The sequence below is a fragment of the Dasypus novemcinctus genome, chromosome Y, assembly GCF_030445035.2.
Source record: "Dasypus novemcinctus isolate mDasNov1 chromosome Y, mDasNov1.1.hap2, whole genome shotgun sequence".
In the NCBI taxonomy this organism is placed as follows: Eukaryota; Metazoa; Chordata; class Mammalia; order Cingulata; family Dasypodidae; genus Dasypus; species Dasypus novemcinctus.
The window spans coordinates 11,927,151-11,948,330 of NC_092216.1; the positions used below are offsets into that span (position 1 = coordinate 11,927,151).

General features: G+C 35.3%; 1 protein-coding gene across 10 annotated transcripts in view; it reads right to left on the reverse strand.

Moving 5' to 3' along the window:
- Positions 1-20,947, reverse strand: part of LOC139436194 (lysine-specific demethylase 5D-like) — a 45,368-nt gene extending 24,421 nt beyond the window's left edge. For 2 of the 10 annotated variants that reach the window (XM_071213516.1, XM_071213515.1), the window contains exons 1-11: positions 20,517-20,803; positions 20,240-20,408; positions 15,046-15,123; positions 14,626-14,748; positions 14,102-14,272; positions 13,121-13,252; positions 10,825-10,948; positions 10,533-10,696; positions 8,125-8,283; positions 7,573-7,692; positions 7,299-7,457 (exon numbers count right to left, since the gene is read on the reverse strand). In XM_071213516.1, the coding sequence (XP_071069617.1) occupies positions 7,299-7,457; positions 7,573-7,692; positions 8,125-8,283; positions 10,533-10,696; positions 10,825-10,948; positions 13,121-13,252; positions 14,102-14,272; positions 14,626-14,748; positions 15,046-15,123; positions 20,240-20,389 (1,380 nt within the window). In that variant the 5' untranslated portion in view covers positions 20,390-20,408; positions 20,517-20,803. Of the gene's footprint in view, positions 1-7,298; positions 7,458-7,572; positions 7,693-8,124; positions 8,284-10,532; positions 10,697-10,824; positions 10,949-13,120; positions 13,256-13,901; positions 14,034-14,101; positions 14,273-14,625; positions 14,749-15,045; positions 15,124-20,239 lie in introns of those variants that run through there. The other 8 variants (XM_071213514.1, XM_071213512.1, XM_071213518.1 and 5 more) reach the window with 7 other exon arrangements.
- Positions 20,948-21,180: the final 233 nt, after the last annotated feature.

Sequence of the window (21,180 nt, forward strand, 5' to 3'; positions counted from 1 at the left end):
AGCCCAGAATTTATCCATGATTTAACAAGTTGAATAATACTTCAGATTTTTCTCCTCTATTATTATTTTTGGCACATAAGAAAATAGAGGTTTACTGATGACCATTAGGAGCAGAAAGATAAACAGCAGCATAATTAAGAAGTACAGCAATTAACACTAATTGGATCTTAGAAGCTTTAGAACACAGAATCAAATTTCACTACAGACATCCAAAATAAACAAAAATGTATAAAGAATTAAGAATAGTCAAGATAATTTTGAATGCAGTATTGGTCTAATAAAATAAAAACTTATGAAATTGGGTAGATGAATGATTCTGAGTATTTATTATGACCAATTTTACTGAAATGTATTAAAAAATCATACATTCCATCTAAAGTATACAATCAATGGTATCTGATATAATTATAGTTGTGCATTCATCACTTCAATCATTAGGATATTTTCATTACTTAAAAAAAAAACAAAAACCCATCCCTTAGTAGTCACCTCTCAATCTTTCTATCCTTCTCCTACTGATTCTTTAATATGATAAAAAATACATGCATCATACTCAATATTTAACAGATATCCACAAGAAACAATATCATTATCTACAACTATTTAAGAAGCAGCATCCAAAAGCATCAGAAAAGAGAAAAAATTTACTGAATAAATATCCTGGAAAAGTAGCATGATTTTATTTATCCACAGATTGTATTCTTCAAAGACCAAGAAAACAGAAAACTTACAGGCTCAAACAACAGAGCCTCAAAAACTTTAGTTACAAAACTGATATATACAACTTTAATTTTCAATTACACTATGCTATATGTTCAGAAAAATCATAAAGCATCTCAAAATGGTTTACAATGATTTTTTAGGTATATCCTAGAAATCCTTAGAGACCAAAATCTAAGAAAAAGAAAGCACAGTTACAAGTAAAAGTTCTTAAACTGATCTTTGACTTGGAGTATTTGCTAATTTCTGGTGGCCAAAATTAAAGATAGAGTACATACCTCATGGCCCCAAGCAAAGTGTTAGACACATAAAACTATGCCAGTTCTGCCCACATGACCCATTTGGCAGTGAAATTGAAGGGGGTAAAAAACACCCTAAAAGAAAAACATGGCAACTATATTTCCATCTACCTGTTTCTGGAAAAAAGGAAAAACAAATACCCCTCATAATTACCTTTCAGCCTATCAACAAAGGAATTTGAGAACAAATCACATATACTTGAAAATGCCAAGCTAAAAACGTATTAGAGAGTTTTGGATTATAATGCCTTCATGCATTTAGCAGAAACAATATAATCATTCTTAGAAAGTTCCTATTTTAATGTAAGCTTCAAAAAAAAAAAAAAAACCCTCATATATATGGTCTGAATTCACATAGGCCCATAATGAAATAAAACCAAACAAAAAAGGAACAAAATCCAAGGAAAAAAGTGAATTAAGTAAAAAATTGAGAAAATACATAGATACTAAATATAAAATCAATTTGCTTCTTTTACAAAAGAACAATTCTTTTAATTTGACTAGGAAAATCTAAAAGCAAAAAATAATATCAGAAATTCAAAGAATGGTCTAGTAGTAAAAAGAAAATATGGAAAAGAGGTTAAGAAACATGTAGACAAGGCTAGCAGAAGAAAGTTCAAACTAAAAGAAGTTTAAAAAGGAGATGGAAAGACTGGAGAAGAGTCCATATTAGAAAACTTAAAGGTTAAGCTTTCTAGAATTGGCAAAAGATGAATTCTATGACTCGAAAAGTCCTATGAATCCACCACAGGTTAAGCAAAAAGATAATTTCCAGTAGAAAAACTAAAATACACTGAAAGAGATGTTATAAGCAGCAAAAAAGACAAATTATATTGCAAATATGTAAGGTTCATAGCTGACTTCTCAAAAGCCAGAAGCCAGAGTAATTTTAATGTATTGAGAGACTATTGCAAAACCAAAAGTGTTTATACCTAGAAAAACTTCAAGATTAAGAATAATTTGTTTTTGACAAATGAAAATAAAAATTAACAAGTATGTTTAAGAAAATTTCTAAAGGATTTACTTCAAAAAAAAAAAAAAGAAAACATGGACAAAGATGGGCATTGCAAGAAAAATGATAAGAAAAAGAATAATGTACACTTGTGAATAAATCTGTATTAAAATTGAAAATATTGATTGTATTGAACAGAAAAAATGCAAAAGCATGTATAAATACTGTATATCATTAGGGAGGTGTACAGAATAGTAATCCACTGAAAAAGGAAAAAGCACCAAATTTAAATGTTATATTTAAAACAACATATTGAGAATAGCACATATAGAACTGCTAAACTAAGAGGTGATTAAAAATAGTATGAGGGTATTTGATTCTTTTAGTTGCTTCGAGGCCATTGTATTTGTCATAGCCTATAAAATTGTGTGGGGCAGAGTGTAAACTTTAATGGAAATGACAGTCCATGGCTAGTAGCAATATGTGCACCACATATACCACACTAATGAAGGATGTTGTTAACGGGGGAAAGTGTTAGAGAGGAAGGGAGTGGGGAATATGGGAATCCCCTATATTTTTTATGTAACATTTATGTCATCTAAAATTTCTTTAAAAATAATTTAAAAATTTTTTAAAATTACAACAAGTGTATATAAACAGCTACCATAAGATTCAGCAATTCTTCTACTAGGAATACAGATGCTGAAGAATTCAAACTATGACACAAATGACATTTGCACACCAATGTTCATAGAGTGTTAATCACAAATGCAAAAAAGATGGAAACAACCCAAGGGTTTATCAACAAATGAACGGATAAACAAAATTTCTTATATACATACGACGGACTATTATGCTGAAGTAAGAAAAAACAAAATATAATATGTATATCAAGTATAATATGATAACACAGATGAATCTTGATGACATTATACAGAATGAAATAAGACAAATACAAAAGGACTAATATGGGATGGCCTCACTATTATAAATTAAATACAAAGAAAAAACAGATGAAGTAAAAATCTAGACAAGGGCTGAAAAGAAATACTGATGCTTAATGTAAGTATAAGTTGTAATTAACTTGACTGTAAAAGTGTGGGAATGTATAGAATATATGGTAAAACATTACAGTGAGTAGCAACTGGATTTTAAATGAGAATGTGGCTGAAAAGGGCAGATATGGATGTAAATGTTATTATAAATAAAATTAAAGAACAACTGAGAGACTGAACAACAGTGAGCCCAGAGGTGAGAACTGTGGTTAACAAAACAAAAGCAAGAATATCCACCTGTGATCTGGAACAGATGTACATTACTTCAGCAAGGTGGAGGGAATGTGGAGAAGCATGGGAAAAACACAATTAATGTAGCCTATGGATTATAGTTAACAGCAATGCATAAATATCAAAGATATACTTTGTTAATAACGGGGGGGTTATGGAACAAATATGCCAAATGTACACTATGGACCATAGTTAGCCGTAACAGCCTGATGATGTTAGCTCGTAATTTTTAGCAAATGTTCCACAAAAATGTAGTGTGTTGGTGAAAAGACACTATATAGAAATCCCACATATGTACATGATTCTTTTGTAAGTTCACAACTTCTGTAATTATATATATATATATATAAAATCAGGGTGAAAATGTTAGGGGAAAAAACCAGAAAAGCTAGGTCAAATTACTGGGTTCAAAACAAGATATCAAAAATGGACTGGTGCAGGTGTCAGTGATGGGAGATACACGGAAGGAAGTTCACCTGGGCATACATATAAGGTAAATAAATGTGTTCAGATGTTCATGGGGAATTGTCACAGTGGGTGGGACACATACAGTAACCAAAAGAATACTGAATTTCCTTCCTGGAGAGCTCTGCCACATTCTCTAATGGAGTAGCAACAGTTCCCCAAGTGCTGGGGCAATGACTGGCAAAGGAGAATGGTCCATTGATGGGCACTTGATATTAATGACTATGCTTGTAAGCCTCTGCTTCTGAAATTGTAACTTAGCCTAGTGTTGGGGGTGCCCAAGCGTTGCCTCCTGAGAACCTCCTTGTTGCTCATATGTGGCCTCTCTAAGCCCAGCTCAGCATATAAATGTATTACCTTCCCCCCAACATGGGACATGACTCCCAGGGATGAGCCTCCCTGGCACTGAGCACCAACTAGCAATGCAACTGGAAAAAGACCTCAAATAAAGGGGGAAAGGGTAAAGACAAATGAGTTCACATGCCAAGAGACTTCAAAGTGAGTTGGGAGGTCATCCCAAGGTAACACTTATACACATCTTAGCAGGCTCTCATAGGCTGTAAAAGTGGGTACTACCCCAAATAGTGGGGTTCCTGACGGCTCTGGAGATAACCACATCCTATGGTCAAGGCAGACAGCTCCAGAATTTGGTGCCTTGCCAGTGGGCTCTACTTTGGAGGTTGTGCTCCTGAGAGTGACAAAGTTGGACTCAGTTATGGTTTCCCTACACATGGCTCATCTGTCCCTTCTATTTAAACCTATACTTGATGCTGGACTTTGTAGGTATATGTCCAAGAGACTAGGTTCTTTGAGCCATGTGCTACAAGCACCCTGAGCCTCAGCAGAGTTGCACCATCTGCTTTCCAGTTCATTTGACTCACCCAGAATAACTAATAAGAGGTAAGGACAGACAACCAGCATACCAAGGAAATGAGAGAGCCTACAACTGCAAGCAAGAGAGTCCCATCCACCACCTGTACAGGATCAAAGTACCCTCTTAGTTAGAACTGGAGTGGATATCACCATTCCAGAATCCTCAGGATTGGGGAATGAACTATGTACTAGAATGGACTTCCTCGTATTCTACTATAGACTTATTGTGATTCTAGCAAAGGAATGAATTACAATCTTGATGTGGAGGCAGTGGCCACTGGAGGCTCTAGGGACAGGGAGAGGGAAAAACAGGTGCAATACAGGTGCTCTTTCATGACTTGGGTATTGTCCTGAATGACAATGCAACAAAAGATATACACCATTTTATATCTTCCCGTAACAGAATTGTGTGGGAGAGTGTAAACTACAATGTAAACTATGGACCATGCTCAGTGGCAATGTCCCAGGATGTGCAATGAATGTGTCACGCTAATGAAGTATGTTGTTTATATGGACAGATGTGGGGATCTGAGCATATGAGAATCTCTGTATTTTTTCTGTAACATTTATGTAATCTAAGTATCTTTTAAAAAATAAAAAATATATATATTAAAAAATAAATAAAATATATGACAAAAAAATGGATGCAAATCATCAGTAGGCACAATCAGAGAAAAAGAACTGAACTTTTCAGCAAAAAGATAAAAACTTAAACTGGAGCTTTTAAAAACCAGTTGCTAGTTACAAGGAACATACTAAAAGCCTAAAGACAAAGAAAGATATAGACTAAATTAGACCTAAGTTCAAGGAAATCTAACAGGAATGATACTAATGGGTAGGAAAGAGATCACTGTATTTAAGTATTATAAGAGTTACAAAATTAATTACGGAATGATTTCAAAATGGAAGGGGATTATACATTCAAATATACTTACAAAACTACATATACAAACATACATATGCATAATAAGTACCTGAGGCTTCTAATAAAACACAGACAACATACACTGCATACTCTTAAAGATTAGTTTTCGAATAAATACATGAAGTACTTACCTCAGTAACCAATGACATACAAAATAAAACCACAGTGAGTATATTTTATACAAACAAAACTAGCAATCTCACAATATCAAAGATTAGCTGATGAAGACGTGAAATCAAGTTATCTCACTATAAAACAATTCAGCACATCTTTCAATTCCTCTTCCAAATATATAACCTAAAAATCCTTATGTCAGGAAGACAAAAACAAAAAACAAAAAAAACACCACACACTTTGTATGTATTTTCTTGGTTAAAGCAAAGCACTTGAAGCAACTCAATAAAAATCTGGATAAATTATGGCATAATCTCACAATGCAACATTAAACAAATATGAATTTGTTATAAGCAACAATCCAGATAAATTTTCAAAGTATGTAACACAAACTAAAAAATAAGTCAGAGAATTATACACAGTATAACATTTATAAAACTGAAAAATTAAATAATATACTTTAAAGAGATACAACATACACAATCATTTATAATTTAAAAATGTGAAAATTTATAAGAAAATAATGAAGCTCATGACAGTAGGTCCTTTTGGGGCTAATGGAGAGAAGAAAGAGATGGCAATTATGAAGAAACAGAGATAAGATATAATCCTTTTAGAAAGCTTCAGTTCTTAAGTTCAAATGTGAGTTTAAGGGATACTTTCATATTATGCTTTACAATTAATAAAGGGACAATTACTTTTTCATGGTTTCAAAATAACATGGTTGATTTTTTCCCTCAATCTCTATAAAAGCAACTGGAATACTAAAATGTTAACAGTGAAGAATACAGATGATCTCCCTCCCTATATTTCATTCATATTTTTCTAATTTTCCACAATTGATATGTGATACTAAAAAAAATATGATTGTAAGAAAGGCTTTCACTGTCGATATATATGGCATCAGGTGGCTAAGCTAAGGGTACCTTCTCAAACCACTATTTTGCTTGTTAGATCACCTATCCCAAGAAGTCTTAAATGTAGGCCCATCTGTGTTCAAAGAAAAAGAATTCTCCTGACTCTGGTTAAAAAGGTAAAACTCGATAATTTAATACATGTAATTCCTTAATGTCCACAAGAATGGATGAGAATTACTTTTTAGCTTCCTCTACACAGATGAGGCTACTGGTTTCCATCATATTTTTTATTCTCTAGCCAGGGGAAAATTTCCAATGTGAGGAGTCAAAATATAGGAAATTCCTGTGGATCACTATAACTAACAGAAGAAATCACCAAGATTAAAGGATGAAATCTTTGATTTCTGAATTACTAAATCCGGTCCCATATCATGTACACAAATTGGAAAATTCAATGAAGGCACTTCTTTAGTACTTCTGGCTCTTTCAAACTATACGAGTAAATTGGTATAGCACTGTTTCTTTTCTACCACGCGTGAAACTAAAATGTGGTAAAATTCCAATATTTAGATGTCGGAAAAGATGGCTTTCTAATTCAGCATAAGATAGCATCATCAGATAACCAGGAAGGAAAAAATAGTGTTAATGGGAGTTACCCAAATTCTGGTTTAATTACAGATCACCCAATAACATCAGACCTCATTCTATCCCTAATATACACAAACAATGAAGGAGTACCACTAGGACAGAGGCTTTCATATGCTAATAAAATGATTTCCCCTAACCATTTGAATTACCAAACATTACCTCCTCCTCAGGTGAAAGATTCCCTTTGCTACTGCTGACTGGAAATCCACTACCAAATTCTCTGGAATGAATGTCTGCTCCATACTCAACTGTCACATCTTCTTCAATACTATTTACCAGCCTCCAGAATTCCTTCTCCACAAGGTCTGTAGGCACCATCTGTGAAAACATGTGCAAGAGATGATCACAGCTCCTCATACTTTGGTCTCACAGCCCAAGGAACACTAAGACCATTAAATACCAGTTTCTATGGCCTTAGCCCTAAATCACATACATGTACAGGCATGTTGAAGTAGTCAGCCTTGAAGGAGTCAGCCATCTCACCAAAGCTCTGCAACGTATACTCCTGAGTAGCCTGCTCAAAGCCAAAAGCTTCAGGGGGCAGCTTACACTCCTAAAATAAGAGAATATTTTACCAAGAAAAAGATAATAGTGAAGAACCCAAAAGAAGAGCTACGAATCAGGTGAAGGAAGTTCCTACAGGATGCGTTCAATACCCTATATACTACATACCTCTACCTTTTCTAAATTATCCAGGTGGGGTAAGTTTCTTTTTGTCTATTAAAATCATATTTTCTTGTCTTTGTTCCTATGGTCAAACCATCTGGAACCTTCTTATCTCTCTCTCTTAAATCTCCACCATCCTACAACTAATCTGTCCATATATTTTTGCTATTCTATCAATGACAGCTAATAAATATCCAATGTAAGTATTAACTTATAAAACAAGAACCATCACCTACTACTATGTCCCTTAAAAACAGGAAAATGGATTTGAGAAAAATACCAAGAACTAAACGTAATGTCTAGGCTGCATAGGCCTTACCGCCATGATACACTTTGGGCATCTCCAGATCCCTTTGGGGATTTCAGGCAGAGGTGGCAAAAGGCAGAAGATATGGTAACTGTCACTGCAGCCATCACAGAGAAGAAGTTTATCGTCTTCATCACCTCGAGAGCACATTCGGCAAACATATAAATCAATCTATCAGAAAAAATAATGTAATTAACTGCTTGGTCCATGAGATCTTACCCCAGATTCTTGGAACTATTCATTTCTGAGCATCTACCACCACTCAACATCTGTGCAATGTTCTACTCATGAGTTCACTACCTTGTGGAAACAGGATAGGACATAATTACAAAATAATACAAAATGTTAATAAATGAACTACATTTAAGGTCCTTCAGAGGCAACAAAATGGACTTTCTATAGAAAGTTCAATCATAGAGACCAAAATCATGAAGGTATAAACTAAACTACCACAGATTATTAAGAGCATTTTATATGCTTACACCTGGCACTGCAAGTTAGCCATAACAGATCATGTGACCAAATAGCCAGCTTTACACCTATAGTTCTAGTGTAATATTTAAAAGGTCCATTTTCATTCTCAAATGTGTCTCCAATTTAAACAATGAATTAATCTTTCAAGTGACTAAAAACAGAAACTTTAATGGCAAGACTAAATAAACCAGATTCTTAAGACATTATTCTAAAATATCTATTAGGAGTTAAAAAAGAAAACACATTAATACATTTTTAGTAAGGTGGATTCACATTTTGGAAACATTCCTTGCAACAAGGAGCACAGACTATCCAAAAAGAATGCAAAGTAACATGACTTAGAAGATAAACAAAAGGTAAACTGAGAGACTGAGAAAATATTGTGAGAATGTGCAGGTATATGAACATACTATATATGTGTGTTCCTGACAAAGGAAGCATAATCAGAATATCTACAAATCAGCAGGAGGAAAAAAAAAATCCAACAGACTTATGGGTAAAGGATCTCATAAAACAGAAAGTCCAGCACCATAGGAAAGTTGATTAATATCAAAAACATGAAAAATCAGAAGTGTGATATAAATTAAAAGTACAGTGAAATACCATTACACATCTTCCATAACGTCAATAATGAAAACAAAAGTAGTAATTTTAAGTGTGTCATGGATGTGGACAACTGAAACTGTAATCTACTACTAGAAACTAGTCAACCATTTTTAAAAATATTTTGACAGTATACTAACACTAAAAATAAGTATATCCTCATTCACAGCAATTTCACTCCTATTTATTTGTGAACAGAAATGCTATATTTGTTACCTAAGGCATGAGGTTTGTACTTTTCATAATAGCCCCAAACTGAAAATTACCAAAAACTCAAAATCAGAAAAATAAAAAAATTGTAATGAAGTTACTTAATCAAACAGAATACAAAAATGAGAACTCATACAATGTAAATGAATCTCTCAAACAAAACATAAAATATTAAACAACAAAGTCCTTACAAGAGAAACCAATATTAGAGAGTATAAATGTTGTCTGATACTATTTATTTAAAAGTATAAAAACAAGCAAAACAAATATATATGTTTTGTATATGCATGCAATGAAATTAAAATAAATATAGAAAGGCAATAGAACCAGGTGATCACCTCAATGTAGAGGAGAGAAAACAGGCATAAAGGACTCCTTGACTTTAGGCTGGATGATAAGATCAATCACTGACAGTCCAAAGGATAAGGAACACAAGAATAACAGCGGACATGTGGGGGTGGTGGTGGTAAGGATAATCTCTCACTGATTTGAGTTGTGATAATTAAGGGAAAAAAGGAATGTGGAGCTCAAAATAAAAATCTTTTAAAGGATAATATTTAAAGAGCAGGGAGAGACAAAAATTATCAAATAGAGTGAAACTGGCTATAGAAGAAGAAAGAAAATCTAGAAAGAAAATTTACTGTTTTCAAAAAATGTAAAGATAAGGATTACAAATATCTCTTACCTAAGGGATGAGAAATAAAGGAAAAGAAGGTGAAAATACATATACAAAAGGACATAAATGAAGCATGATCGTAAGGGAGATACCACATGACATGTTCTCCTACTGAAGCATTTGCCAGACATAAGTAACTTTCAATAATTCACATTTGGTCAGATTATTATTAAACTGTTAAAAGTTCAGGAAATGCCTATTGTTGAAAATAAAATCACTGAGCACAGTTTGTAGAAACATCTGACCTAAAACTTAGTAGATAAAAATTCTGCTCATGACTTTAAGTCCTTGTACAGGTTTCTTTCCCTTCCTGGTAATCAGTCTCTTCATATGTATAGAGTTCAGAGGGATAAGTAGAAGAAGATAGTGAGGTAGGGATGAAATAACTTTAGGTTTCATCTAGTTCTGACAGTTTTAAAACACAAACGTTTTACAAAATCATAAGTTAAGTCCTTACAAACTGGGCACTGTTGTGATTCTTCCGCAGCCGCAAGGTCATCTTGGTGTGGGGCTCTAGGCTGTGACTCAGGTCCTCCTCAGGCAATGTTAATGCCACTTTTTCATCCCCACTTGACTCCTCCTTCACTACAACATTGGGTGTGCATGTGAGTCCTTTTTTATCTAAAGGAATTAAAACAACTCTAAAAGCAAAGATATAAATGTATCCTGCAACAGTATTAACAATCCATCTGTCCCCATGGTAGTTTAATATTTTATCCCTCATTGCATTCCAGTCAATTAGGACTCACCTTGCTTCTGCAAAGTCTTATCCTTGGCCACCAGGCCCAGACCCATCATTTTGGGGCCTGCCCCATAGATCTGTAGCTTCTTCAGCTCTGGATTCTTCTCAATATCCTCCTCTGTGGGTTCTGGCTATTGAAAAAGTTTCCAACAAAGAAGTGAGTTTTACTCACATAATAGTTCAGTCACAATTCACTTTCAAAATTGTAAAACCACCTGGATCCAATAAAAGTAAAAAGGTTCACACAGATAAAGTTAGCACAGCTTCCACCCACTTTGAAAACCACTCTTACTCTATTACTATGTGTGCAATTTAACATTTTCCCATTTTAATTACATTCATATATATTTCAGAGCCGTTAGTAAGTGTATTCACAGTACTGTCATACCGTTTTTCAAAAGTTTATTTATCATGTATTTTCACCTGGCAGAAGCAATTGAATAGAGAAATCTGGGAAATTATTCCTTTTCTCAATTTTTTCATTGTTAGAAAAGAAATGATAATATATTCCTGTGTTTGCAAGGCCTGAATGAAGATTAAATATAAAATATATTCCCTATACTAGGGAATTTTGAAACTGCTGGGAATATGCAAATACACAGAAAGGATTCCTAACTGATCTGAACTCAGATTATTATAAATATAACTTCTCCTCCCCACAATGTAATCGGATACCAGGAAGAAAGAAAATTATTATAACCCCAAAAATAAGTATATCATATACCTTTTTCAATACTTTTTGAGTAGACAACATGAGCTAGATTTTATCTATATTTCAAACAATTTTTTTCTGCTTTAAAAATAGTCTATTCTATTTCTTCTTTGCGTTTAATGCCTGAGGTTTATTCTCACAAATGTTCTTTATATACTTAAGAAACATATACAAATACATGCAATAAGATATTTGGGGAGGTTTTTTTTTTCCCATTATAATTTTTGTATGCAACAATATATATTTTATGACACCCACGTGTATCTACCCAATTCTTTAAAAATAGTTTATCATTCTATTATAATGATATTTCAGATAAAATTGAATCTTTTATATTCAACATTATAGCTGTTTCCAATGTTCTGGTACTATAAACAATGATGCAATTAATACTAATGTAATGAATTAGTAATAGTTAAGCACAATATACACATGTTAAAATTTAATAATTTTAATTTTAATAAAAAGGCAGAAAAGTTTATATTATCAAAAATGCACAAAAAACTTATTCCCTCATGTTTGACATATTTCAACTTTTTCCCAGTTATATGCAAATAATACAGAGTACTTTATACATTCACATTTACAAGAAAGTTAAATATCTTTGCCTTTTGATTTATCACTCAGTAGAACTGTATGATAAAAATGAAAGAAAACTGTCAAAATCCTAAGTTAGTCCCACTATAATTTTTCATGTACTCCATATAGATATAGGTGCCACTTAATTATATTTTCCATACAAAGGATATTGGTAGATTATAGTGAAAATATTAAATTACCTGTAAAAACTGTTAATACTTGCTTGAAGTAAAACGTAATTACTCTTAACTGTTGAAGCATTTTACTATCTGTTCCTTTACTATATATACTATGCATGTAATGGATAAGTTAAAATATTTTTTGGCTACTGGGATTACTTGTTTCCTTTCATGCCTCAGGAAGAATTTATTGAGTTATTTCTTTCTTCCTAATGTTTTGAAAGTACTCACACTTTATAATTTTAATCAACCATACAGTTTTCAAGAATTTTTAAAACCTTTTAAGGACCTTGAAGAGAAAACATATCTTCTGATATGTTTGATTTTGAAAATATACCTTACCCTTAGCTGTATTTACTACTTTCAAATAAATATTAATGGCTACCAAGTTACTATATGTTCATTTTTCTTACTGGATTTATTTTCAGATGCATTTCCTGGTATAAAGAACTAGAATATTGCAGAGTCCATCTGCGCTAAATAGTTATGTTTCACCTCTTCCTTATACATTCTAATATTAAAATACTTCAAAATCTTGTTTTATTAGAATTCAGAAAATTCCAATACACAATCAAAAATTATTCCAAGATTCACAAGTATTAACTTCCAAAACTATATTAAAAGAATAAAAACACTTGAACATATAAAAGCAAATTCACAAAAATAAAGGTACTGCAACCTATACCAACAGAACAGTATAATAATTCATTGATTTTCAATTCACTCTGGAACCATTTCTAGGGAAAAAGAGAATGCATTATAGAAATGGTCAAGGTTGTACCCTAGTGGAAGCCCCACTTATGGCAGTTTATGGAAAGAAAAGAAATACTCACATCAGGTTGTAGTCTTTTTGCTCGCCGACTGTAGCTGCTGAACTTTGAAGGCTGTACAGACTGCCTAAGTGGGATGCTATGGGGTTTGTATTCCTTGTCTTTTTCCTCACTATCAAATGGGTGTGTGTTACACTGCTGGGACAAGAGGAAAATGTACAATCAGTAACTGAGTCACAATCACAAGCAGTGATTTTTTCCTTATAAACATAAAACCTCTGACAACCAAAACTGCAGCTCTTTCTAAATTATACAAATTTCTCTTATTCTCTTCAGTGGTAGAACACATAATCTGAGAACACTTGGCTTAAGTATGAGCAATACAGCATAGTAAAGGACATGGTCTTTGGAACAAACTGCCTCAGTTTCAATCTGGAATTTTACTCTTCTTTTCTGTATGCTTTATATAAATATATTGGACTTCTCTCTACTACAATTTTCCTCATCTGAAAAATAAAAAGGGACAAAATACCAATCTAATAAAATGATGCAGAATATACATTTATACATACACACATACAAATTACTTTTTTAGGCTTTACAACAGTATTTTGCACATAGAAAAACCTAAAAATTTCTTGTTATTTAAAGTTTCCAATTAGATCAGTTCCAACTTCTTGACTTAAGCCCTAACTAATAACACTTAAGTTTTTTCCTCCAAATGTTTTTTAACATAAAATATGTTCACTTTTTCTTCCAGGAAAGAAAAATGACTAAAATAGAAATTTCTTTTCTCTTAATTTCTTGTCGAGGACCTTGCCCATAAAAGTATCTTAGTAAATACCAATCCATTGAGAGAGAAGGAAAAGGCAATCCAGTTTTCATCAAGCTGGTCCAGGTATGAAGTTTTACAAATTTTCCTCAATCAATGAAGTTAGAATCTCTAAACCTTAGCTATTCAGGAGGAAAGCCCAACCTAGGAGAGAAAAGAAAACAGGAGAAAGAAACAAAATCACAAAGGCCCAAAACAGTAAGTTCTCTCACCACAAGGTTTGCCCCAGACTGAAACATTTCATAGGGGTAAATGATGCGTTCATAATGAGACCGTAGAAGGGAGCCAATGTTTTTGCCTGGTGGGTAGTTGAGGCGCTGGGCAACTCGGACCCACCGACGGTCCTTGCAAATGGCTTCATAGCCACCTTCCTCCATAACAATCTGAAAGAATAAAGAAGAGAATGGATGAACAGGGGAAGATATGAAAACACTAGTGAGGTCTGAAAAAACAGCAATAAAACTTAAAACCAGGGACTGTACCTTATACCCTAAAACCATTTCAGGACTCAAAAACTGTAGAAAGAGGGAGCAGATGCAACTCAGAGTTTGAAAGCCTGCTTCCTACACATGAGATGAGGACCTGGGTTCAATCCCCAGTACCTCCTTAAAAAAAAACAAAAGAAAACAAAACTGTAGAAAGAAATGCTGTCAGGCTCTTTGGTTTTCTGGCTTTTTTGTCCAGAGATGCAAAAGGCTTTTGGTTTCTTTTAACTTTTATAGGATACTTCTCTTACCTTACTGAGGCTGTAAAGGTCTAACATCCTCCGTTCCACATTGGGTATCTTTAAGGTTGAGCCTTGGATTTCCCAAAATTTTGCGATGTGATCCAAATAGTTAAGTTTCACTCTGGTCTGTGCCTGGGGAAGAGAAGCCCGTGAGTTTGGTTTGCTTCTTAACCTGACTTTGGTCCAGTGTGGTGTGGAAAAATAAGTATTATTCTCTTTTTATGTACTATCCAGATTTCTCCACCAACAAACTAAACCAGACTTCACTGTATAGCTCATCACTCATAAGGAAAAAAAGCTCAAGTACACTTAGCCATTAATCTGAGAGGAGAGCCCAGAAGGTAATACTACAGAACAAAAATGTTTATTAATGCAATATTAGGGCTTAGATTCCTCTATAAAAAGCCTCCAGTCTCCTCCCCATCTTACCTCCAGTTCATTAAGTCTCTGGATGCGAGGAGTAAATCTGAAGTTTTCAACTTTTACTGCAAAGGGAGGCTGCCAGTCCTAAAAGAAAATAAAAGAATTTGATCATTGTGACAAAACAAAAAAAATGAGGATGGTAAGAAGTACAATGATTGGTTTCAACTTCTGTGTTTTTCACTTTTAAGACTTCTGGTTTTTGTTTCTCACTACTAAGGCCACAAATAAAGTTGCCTTTTGGCAGTCAGAACAAATGAGAAGGGAAAGAAAAAATATTGCTAATGTAAAACTCTGTTTGATTATTTCTTCCATAAAATTACTCAAAAGATACATAGTTAGGTCTAGAAGCAGACTGTAAAACTAAGGTAAGGTACACTTCAAAAAGACCTAGTCCAGCAAGATGGCAGTGCAGTAAGGAGCTCCTAGAGTCAGCTCCTGCTACAGAGCAGTTAGCAAACACCCAGAGCTCTCTGGAGCCAGCTGAAGCTCCTGTCTGGGGCCTTCAGGTAGGCCAGAAGAGCATCCTGCAACATCCTTGAAGGAGTGGAAGGAGGAGACTGACCTCGTAAATAGAGGCTCCATACCCCGGCCAGTGCCCATCCTCCACTGGAGGCATGAGCCAACTCAGGATCTGTTCTGTGGCTGGAATTGAAAGCTCCACTTCAACAGGAGGGCACCAACTTCAGCTACTGATGAGTAAAATCCAGCAGGCTAAAGTATAATCTTTAGAACAGCTAAAGTTTGAGTCTATCGAAGTAGAAAGAGGCCAGGAGCTGCCATCCAAACTCTGCACCTGGCACAACGGGTAGCGGGGTGGACTGAAAATCCCAGTGCTGATGGGGACTGGTTTATTTACATCCAGGTCAGATTGCAGGTCTAGCCCAAGACCCAGTGCCACCTCCAACAGGGAGTAAGCTGCAAGGACCTGTGCCAGCCTCTCTGGGAAACTGCCGGCCAAGCCACAGAGGCAGGCGATTGTCCTATTGTGGTGGTACCAGCCGCTCCAGGAGCTCTTCTGTGACTGGATTTAGAGGCTTCATTTACCAAAAACAGGGCGGGTGGGAGGGAGGGAGTGAGGAGACGGTTGGCTGACGATTTCAGCTACTGAGCTACTGATTGTTTGACTTGGATGGCTAAAATAACCCAAGGAACAGCTGGGGTGTGAATCTGACCAAATTGGAAAAAGGCCATGGCGGCCATTTTAACCCCACCCACGGCCTGAGGCGAAGTCAGCCTGACCAAATATCACAGTGACTGAAGGAACTGGTTTCTTTCAACTGGATCAGCCTGCAGCCCTAGCCTAGGCTTTAGTCCCACCTCTGGCAGGAAGGAGCCTGGCTAGCTCAGCACCAGTCTATCCAGGTAACTGAGGGTACCTTTGGCTGGCATAAATGGAATAATTAGAAGTCTAAAAAAGAGGAAAAAAAAAATGTCTACTAGGACAGCTGTGCTCATCTTGGACCTGCACTGCATAGGTTGCTGCCCACACCTGCAGCTCCATCCATGCCCCAGGCAGAGGAAAAAGGGGCGTGAATTTCGTCACTCTCTAGGCAACTACAGTCTAGGCCTGCAGGACTTGGATTACCCCACACAGCTGTGACTCTGTCCCTACCTCTGGGAAAGGAGGAAGCTGGGAGAAGCTCCATCCATCCCTGAGGCAATGAGGGCAGCTTGAGCCTCTACAATTTATAGCACCTATTACATCCTTGGCTCCTACTGCACAACCAGCAAGGGGAAAGGGCAGGAAGCCCTAAACTAAAGAGAAAAACTGCACCCAGAATAAAACTCTAGTAAGCCAGATGCCAAGACACTAACGAAAAATTAAATTCACACCAAGAAACAGTAAGATAAGGCCCAGTTAAAGGAACAAGATAAGCCTCCTGATGACATAAAGGAGCTGAGACAACTAATCACAGATGTTTAAACAAATCTTCTTAGTAAATTCAATGAGATGGCTAAAGAGATTAAGGATATTAAGAAGACACTAGATGAGCACAAAGAAGAATCTGAAAGCATGCATAGGAAAAAAGCACATCTTATGGGAATGAAAGGCACAATAAATAAAATTAAAAAAACATTAGAATCATATAATAGATTTGAGGAGGCAGAAGAAAGGATTGGTAAATGTGAAAAAATGGCCTCTGAAAATGAACATACAAAAGAACAGATGAAGAAAAGAATGGAAAAAATTGAACAAGGTCTCAAGGAACTAAACAACCCCCAGAGATGTGGAAACACACATGTCATGGGTGTCCCAGAAGGAGAAGAGAAGGCAAAGGGGCAGAAGGAATATTTAAAGAAATAATGTTAGAAAATTTCTCAACCCTACTGAAGGACATAGAGACCCATGTCCAAGAAGCACAACATATTCCCATCAGAAAAAATCCGAATAGACCAACTTTGAGACACACTAATCCGAATATCAAAGGCCAAAGACAAAGAGAGAATTCTGAGAGCAACAAGACAAAAGCAATGCATAACATATAAGAGATACTCAATAAGATTAAGTGCTGATTTCTCACCAGACACCATGCAGGCAAGAAGACAATGGTCTGATATATTTAAGATACTACAAGAGAAAAACTTTCAGCCAAGAATTTTATATCCAGCAAGACTGTCTTTAGAAAATGAGGGCCATATTAGAATACTCACAGATAAATAGAAACTGAGAGAATTTCTAATTAAGAGACCAGATTTTCAGTAAACACTAAAGGGTTTGCTAGAGCCTAAAAAGAAAAGACAGGAGAGGCCTGGAAGAGAGTCTAGAAATGAAGATGTTATCAATAAAAGTAACTAAAATTGTCAAAGAGTGGTGAAAAGTAAATGACAAATAAAACATAAGTAGTCAGGAATAAACTTAACCAACGATGTACAGCACTTGTAATCAGAAAACTGCAACCCAATGTTAAACGAAATAAAAAGTCCTAAATAACTGGAAGAACATTCCATGCTCATGAATTGGAAGTCATGAAGTCAATTCTACTAAAATTGGTAAACAGATGCAATGCAACTCTGATAAAAATTCCACCAGCATTTAAAAAAATATTGAAAACACAATTAGCAAATTTATTTGGAAGGGTAAGGAGTCCTGAATAGCCAGAAACATCATAAAAAGAAAAGTGAACCCTCATCTCCAGACTTTAAATCATACTACCAAGCTATAGTGGTAAAAACAGCATGGTATTGGCATAAAGTTAGATACACAAACCAATGGAACCAAACTGATGGCTCAGAAATAGACCCTCACATGTATGGTCAAGTGATTTTTAAGTAGCCTGTCAAACCCACACACCTCAAGCAAAATAGTCCATTAAGCAAAATGGTGCTGAAAGAACTGGATATCTATAGCCAAAGGAAGGAAAGAGGACCTCTATCCCACACCTTATCCAAAAATTAGCTCAAAATGGATCAAAAATCTAAAAATAAAAGAATCATAAAATTTACAGAAGAAATTGTCAGAAAATGTCTTCAAGACCTGGTAGTAGGTGGTGGATTCTTAATGGAGATAATAAAAGGACTGAGATGGACTACTGATGCTTTACGTATGTAGTAGTTTTGATTAGCTTTACTGTAAAAGTGTGGTAATGTATAGAATGGATGGTAAAATAGTAATAGGTAGTTTATACATAGGGATGTGGCTAAAAATGGTAGTCTAGTGATGTAAATGCCAATTGACAGAACGCTAGAGAATAACCTAAATAATCTAGGAACTGAATAGCACAGTAAACCAAGAGGTAGATGAGAACTGTGGTTGATGGGAGAGATGCAAGAATGTCCTTTGTGAACTGGAACAAATGTATATAAATACTGCAGGGAATTGGGAATGCATGGGAAAAATACAATTGGAATGACCTATGGATTGTGGTTAGCAGTATTAATATAATATTTATGCATCTATGACAAAGATGTACTGTGTTGATAATGGGGCAGTATGGAAAATGTGAGCCAAATATATACTATGGACATGGTAACAATCAGATATTATCTTATCTGTAACAAATGTTCCACCACAGTGTGGGGTGTTGATAGAGGGGTGTAGCTTGGGAATTCTGCATATGTGCCTGATTGTTTTATAAATTTACAACTTTGGTCATAAAAATTAAATAATAATAAAGTGTGTTGGGGGAAAACACACCAAATGTAAGATAAGGACAATAATTAGTAGTAAGATATTGACAATATTCTTTCATAATTTCTAACAAATGTCTCATAACAATACAAGGTGGAGGGTTGATGTATGTGACCCCTGTATGATGTTACACGTGTTTGCTTTGTAAGTTCACAACTTTTACTATATACTTGTTTATGTATATTCATATATAAATGACATAAAGATAACAATAATAAGGAAGGTTGGGGAAAATATTTTGGTTAGTAGTAATATTTTGACAATGCTCTTTAATCATTAGTTAAAAGGTTTCACAACAAAGTAAGGTGTTGGCAGTAGGGTGAGTTATGAGAGTCCTGTATGATGTTATGTTTGTTTTGTAAGTTCACAACTATTACTATACACTTATTGTTTACGTATGTTTGTGTGTGGGTGATATATTTCAATAAATTAATTTTAAAAAAAGAAAAGAAAAAGACCTTGTCCATTTGAGCCATGAGGAAGGTCCACTGTGGTGGTGAAGAGAGAATAAATCTAATATGGATAAGAAATTGTTTCATTTTCAAACCTAAGACATTAGGTCTTTCTACTCACAACAATGTGGAAGTGATCAAGCAACAGAAGTAAAATTACAGTGAGAGGGAAATATTGTGGAAATAGAAGAAAGAAAATGGGGTAGTCAGGCTCAATATATGAGAAAAGAGCTGTATGCTGTACAAAAAAATTGACATAATTCGGAGATCCTTATCAAAAGAATTAATTAATTTCTTTATTAGTTATTTAAAGTAATGGGCTAGGCTCAATTAAGTTTGTATTTTAAATTCAGTCAAACTTCAAATAGTTCCAGTTGCTTTGGCCTATCAATCCAGGATAAGCCTATAAGTGAAACAATATCCATTTACTTATCGGTAATGTCCAGATCCCTCCCATCCTTATCCATGTTTCTTACACATAACACTTTATCAGAGCATCCCACGTCAGGTGATTAATAAGATCAAACACAAATTCATATCTGTTCATTGCTTCTGTTACACTATTCAATACCGTCCTAAAAACATTAAAAGTATTCCTACAATTTAAGTAAATCCTTACCGCAGGTGGACGGATCTTGCAAATACCCGACTTCTCAGCGATGGGCCTAATTTTCGCTATATAGCCAAGAGGGTCGCTGAACTCGGCCCAGCTGGGCTCGAATACCGGGCACTCCGGCGGCGGCAGGAAGTCGTCCGACGCTGTCTCCATGTCGGACAGGGAAACTAATCTAAAAAATGAGATTCGATCTTTCTTCAGCGGCGCTTGGATCTTTTCTAAAGGTTCCGGGGAATTTTATTTTCTATTTAATTCCACAGTTATTTTAGTCGCTGCTTACCAATGCTCGGCCTAACCACCATCTTGATGTCTTGAGTCTTCCGTCTTCTTCTACAATTCGTGTCACTCCGCGATAGTTTCTACAGGCGACTTATTATCTTCAAACCAGAAAGGCAGACTACCTCCTAGGTAACGGGTGAAGGCACAGAAACTAGTTCTCTAGAAAAAAATGAGAGTCTTAAATTAGATTCTTGGTTGATATTAAGTAGTTCTCACCCGGAACGAAAGAGCAAGATTATAAATAGTGTCGCCGGATCTTTTTCCTCAGTGAGGTTCGCTGCGCACCTCACGCCTGCGCATTAAAGGAAAGACTATCAAGGGACTTTGCGTGATGGAATAGGTTTCATTCTAAAAGTCTTGTGGTTTCAGTTATCGCAACGCGAGGTCGTTGTTATTCCTATTGGCTCAATCCGCCGGACGACCTGAGTCTCTGAGTTGTTGCTATGTAGGGTTCTTTTATATACAGGGTTCCTAGTTTTCAACGCTGCCTTTAATGACAGGAAGCCATCACTACACTTTTAGAACCCTTTGTACGTACTGCAACATAAATTGTTTCCATTCGTGTAATCTAGTTCACGCATACGGTACCTGCTTTGAGTTACTATCGTTGCACTTTTAGGAACTCGAGATTGGACTCTGCCATCCTTCCCATCCTACCGTCCACC